The 5,000-nt window shown below is 37.3% G+C and overlaps 1 protein-coding gene across 4 annotated transcripts in view; it reads right to left on the bottom strand.

Annotated features, from left to right (window-relative positions):
• Nucleotides 1–4,433, bottom strand: part of l(2)gd1 (lethal (2) giant discs 1) — a 21,235-nt gene extending 16,802 nt beyond the window's left edge. For 2 of the 4 annotated variants that reach the window (XM_070133903.1, XM_070133914.1), the window contains exons 1-2: nucleotides 4,030–4,225; nucleotides 5–134 (exon numbers count right to left, since the gene is read on the bottom strand). In XM_070133903.1, coding sequence (XP_069990004.1) covers nucleotides 5–134; nucleotides 4,030–4,113 — 214 coding nt within the window. In that variant the 5' untranslated portion in view covers nucleotides 4,114–4,225. Of the gene's footprint in view, nucleotides 1–4; nucleotides 135–4,029; nucleotides 4,227–4,352 lie in introns of those variants that run through there. The other 2 variants (XM_070133898.1, XM_070133887.1) reach the window with 2 other exon arrangements.
• Between the last annotated feature and the right edge of the window lie 567 nt (nucleotides 4,434–5,000).

The raw sequence follows: 5,000 nt of genomic DNA, 5'->3' as shown, positions 1-5,000 counted from the left end.
TGACCTTTCTTGGGTTTCCTTTCTCCCCCCCCTGTGAGGGCAAGTAGCTCTGCCTCCAAGTCTCCATCATCATCATCATCGTCATCTCCTCCAATGGTTAGGTTGTCCATGTCAGGCACTTCCATTAGGCCAAACTGCAATGGTTAAAAGAGTAAGCATTAAAACCAACTGAAGACAACTAGCTTAGTATGTCACCCCCTACAATCAGGAAAAAATTTGGCCTCAGGAGCATGTGACATGAACATGCCTTCATATGAACATTTGGCTGAGGGCCGGGGTGACGGTAATTTGCCATCATGAGAATTTTGGCTGAAGGCCAGGATGATGGGAATGACCCATAAATGAGCGCACACAGCTGTTGGAGGGTGATTAGACTCAGTGGGCATTTAGGAAGGGGCTTTTGCATTATTTCCACTGACAAATAAGTGTGGAATGTGCCATCCATGCACCATGAATGGAAGAGTGCCAGTTCCAGGGAGGATACTATTTCCATGCTCAGGAACCTGTTCCTGGCCCCAATAACTGGCAATGCAAGTTGTATTATAGAAAAATGTATAACACAAAAAATTTTAAAACATGTAAATAACAAATATTACTTAATGTTATCATTGTTGGACCGAGTTGTGGACTACCTAGAGGGATAATATGGCGTCTGTTCAAGTTAACATTCTATTACCATCTGCAAAAAGCAAATCTAATGGCATTGGAAAATGGAGAGAGAGAGAAAAAAGAAAAGAAGAAGAAGAAGAAGAAGAAGAAGAAGAAGAAGAAGAAGAAGAAGAAGAAGAAGGAAGGAAGGATGGAAGGAAGGAAGGAAGGAAGGAAGGAAGGAAGGAAGGAAGGAAGGAAGGAAGGAAGGAAGGAAAGAAGAAAGAAAGAAAGAAAGAAAGAAAGAAAGAAAGAAAGAAAGAACGAAAGAAAGAAAGAAAGAAAGAAAGAAAGAGAACGAGAGAGAGAGAGAAAACGAGAGAGAGAGAGAGAGAGAGGGAACGAGAGAGGGAGAGAGAGAGAGAGAGAGAGAGAGAGAGAGAGAGAGAGAGAGAGAGAGATGGAGAGAGAGAGAGAGATGGAGAGAGAGAATAACACTTCTGTATAAACTGCATATACGATCTTGACCCTGATAGCAGGGGAGGGCATAAAAGGTACCAGGGAAATTACGGGGTAAAATGTGAATACACACATAATCAGTTACTATATTGTCTAAACCCCCATGGGGTCCAACCCCTATATTCACAGCAGGAGAGAGTGTCGGACAGACTTGATAACGCTGCTCCCACATGGTGCTTCTGAGAATTCTTTACTTTTCTTGGTAGGGGTTGCGGGCATTAGACAATATAGTGACTGATTCTGTGTATATTCCCACAATTTCTCTAGAACCTTTCATGCTCTCCCCTGCTATCCAGGCCAAAAATGTGGAGATTTTGGGGGGTTTCCATGCAGTAATTTCTATATATTTGGAAACTAAACACTAGAGAAATCCAACAATACCAAAATCATAATGATCGGTTATGTGGAACTATTAGAGGAAATACCTTAACATCAATAATGACTGTGTTATAAACAATCCCCCTTAATTTACATTATTCTTGGCTTACTCTCAGTAACAATCTTCAGACACTGATGAATTTCATATTTCAAATATAAGCAATGTAGTGGATGTTTGGAAATCGTGATAATATGCAAGAGGTATATGGGTCTAGGTAAAAGTTACTGAGACCCCCACAGTGACTTTGTGCCTTTGACACTCTGGCAAAAGTCAATGGACCTCCAGCACACACTCTTTTAGATGAATGTCTACAAGCTCTACCTTAACAAAAGTTACATGGCACAGGTTTGTTCTGGTGATATGAGTAGAACCTATGGTGAGTGAATCACTGTGGGTGAATCAGTAAACATCCTCTTTAGATGTTAAACACATAACAGTTCAATGAAAATTTCAAGTGGATTTAGCTAAAACAAAAGCCACATTATAAGAAAATCCTACTTTAAAATCTAAACCTAATTAAATTTCAACATGTATTGTCACATTATGACAAATTTCACATTAACAATGACAATTATAGTAAACGCCTGTTTAAGATCTATGAACATAAAAATAGTGGCATACATGCTAATTATCTAAACTGCACCCCTCTAAGACAAAGTCCATACTGCAGAAGCCAATAAACATGGGTGTAATACTTGGAATCCCTAACCCTGACCCCATCGTCGCATTTCTCTTGCTGGAATCTCTGCCCCCAGATCCCCACCTGTTACCATAATTCCCAAATAATTTTAAAGTATAGTGTTTTCTTTTAAAACAGTAATAATCGTTGATTGTAACTTTATAACCTACATGGGCAATGACAATTTATGCAAGGTTACTGTGCAGGGACATTATTTGCTACAAGCAAGGGTGAGGTAAGGCTTCATTTTTGACAATATTCTTTGCCTGTGCAGATTACTTCATATAACAGTAATAGCTTTTTTTATGACAGTGTCCTTTGAGTTTCCCTAAAATAGTGCAGTCATTGTGTATAGATATACTAGCATATATAAAATGGGAAAACTAATGGGAAGACTAGAGGATATCTATGCGCACTATATTATACAGAAAAACATATATTCCCCTTCTTTACAATGTAATCAACACCATGAAAGTGAAAAAATGAGTGCTCTCACATATTGTGGTTACAACTTCTTGTGTGAAGTGATATTTTTCTGTCGCTCTACATGTCTACACCGCGGTCTTGAATAGTAAACTGACTGCACAACTCATTACTGTGATGTGTCAACTAGTTTGTGTATTACTACATGCTTGTGAAAATGAGTTTTTTCCAAATAATTCCCATCTACTCCACTATATTTGGGCATCTTATATTTTTTAAGTATATATCATAAAAAACAAAATATGCTTGTTATGAATTACTTTGGATTTTTTGTTGTAATGTCTTTTTTGCACATGTGCATTTTCCTAACGAGGATTTTCGACAGTTCCTTAACTATTCTTTGATAGTCACTGGTATGTTTTGCGCTGAATGTGATATTGGCCACGTCCCTTTTAGGGCAATATAGTGAAAAGTCTTTGAAAGTTATTGACATTTGCGTAAGTCACAGTGTGCAAAGTGAACCTTTGAATTGTACGAAATTTGGAAATAAGAGCAGAATTAATTGATTAATTATTCACAATGCATTTCTGGGATCCCTACAAATGTTTCCACCAGTTTCTCTTGATAGCAGGTAAACTTAAGGTAAAAATGGTAAGCTACTAGAAGGGTTATTACAAGAAGTTAATATACTGAGACTACGGGGTCTGGGGCAGACCCCAGTAGGATTAGAAGAAGTAGCCATTATTGCCAAAATAAAGTCACTATTGCACAAAACTGAAAACCACTGCTGCCTCCCCAAAGTATTGCCTATAGCATATATCATATTTCATAGTAGAATAAAGTAGCACTACTGTAGAGCTCAAATGAATGCAGGGCCAGTATATAAAAACACAAAACATACATGTAGCCTATTAAATATTATTATCCAAAGCTACTACTATTCTACTCAAAATAAATGACAAAGAAGTATACTCTGGTACATAAGTATTTACAAGACACCTGAATATCTGTTACTTGCCCCCAAGCTTTTGGTGCACCAGCACAGACCAACAAACCTGCACATTCATATTCTAGCAACTTGAAACTCCATGGCAATATTCAGTCAAATAAAGAAACAGTTACAGAATTTATGTGTTGGATATTTAACAGTTGTTTGTTACCCTAGGTGTCTTGTATCAATTTTTTAAAAAGTAATTTTGAGGGATACAAGATTGGAAAAGGGCCAGTTTTTTCCGACAACAAACTTCAACAATGACTTAAAGTTATTGGTTCCTGTAATCTAATAAGGAAATTAACTAAAATATAAATTCCCTGTGGCCTTATTTGTAGCTAAATATAACTGTCTATGTCGGTGTGATTCAAAATAAAAGTCAGTAACTGAGAACAATTCGTTCAGTCATTCTTGAACACCAAATTAGCGCACCGTTTTCCGCTCACTCACCTGCGACAAATTTCCACCTTTACGGCCCTGTCCTCTCTTCTGCTGCTTAGATTTATCATCTTTACGTCCCGAAAAACCGAACATCTTTCACCATTACTTTATTTCACTGTAGATTTTACGCGTGAAGTTTTCTCCTCTCTGGAACGTTTGTTTACTCACTGTCAGCTGTTGGGAGAACTATAAACGGTAAGTTCGTTTAAAACAAAACTATAGACGACTTGAGCTATACTCCTTTCGGATCTCTATTCGTTATATATATCGTATAAAGTGTCTTTATTGATAGTCAATGCGTTATTGAAGTGCAAAAGATCCCTCAACAATACCGGTTTTTCCAAATTTGGTTATCATGTATAGTAATCAATGCAATATATACTTTAAGTTTGAGTGTACAGATACTACGTTCCTCCGATCCTACTAAAACAAGGGATCGAGAAGAAATCCGACAAAAGACGAACAAAAGGCGCAGAAGAGCATCACTAACGCTCAAAGGTCACTTCAACATGTTATTGTCTCGTATTTTTGAGTGAATGCCGACTCGTCACGACAGTTAGGGTAAGTTTGATTAGCAAATCTCTTTATTGAATGTATAGTTACCAGAAATAAGTCATCAGTATCGAAAAATTGTTTTCAATAACCGGGAAGGAAGCCTCGATCAGTTGCTATCTATGACGTCATGAGTAAAGGAATGAGCTTGTGTTCGATTCATTTAATTATTCATTGTTAATACACTTGTAACGTAGCAACCTACATACTAAATGTTACTCACGTAGCTCTGGAGACACCTGCAAAATTACTAATGGACAATTGACATTATAGTTTTGTTTAGAAGATCAATGGAGTTTAATAGTCGCTTGATTAAAAACTTCCGGTTTTAATTAGCAATTGATGTGTTCAAGAAATATGATATTGGATGGGAGAGGGTGGCTCATATTTTTGTGAAAGTTATAGGTACTAGTGCTATTGGTCAAAAT

This window comes from Penaeus vannamei, chromosome 2, assembly GCF_042767895.1.
Source record: "Penaeus vannamei isolate JL-2024 chromosome 2, ASM4276789v1, whole genome shotgun sequence".
Taxonomy (NCBI): Eukaryota; Metazoa; Arthropoda; class Malacostraca; order Decapoda; family Penaeidae; genus Penaeus; species Penaeus vannamei.
Note: the sequence above shows the minus strand (reverse complement) of the source record. Positions and strands in the feature narration are given on the sequence as shown.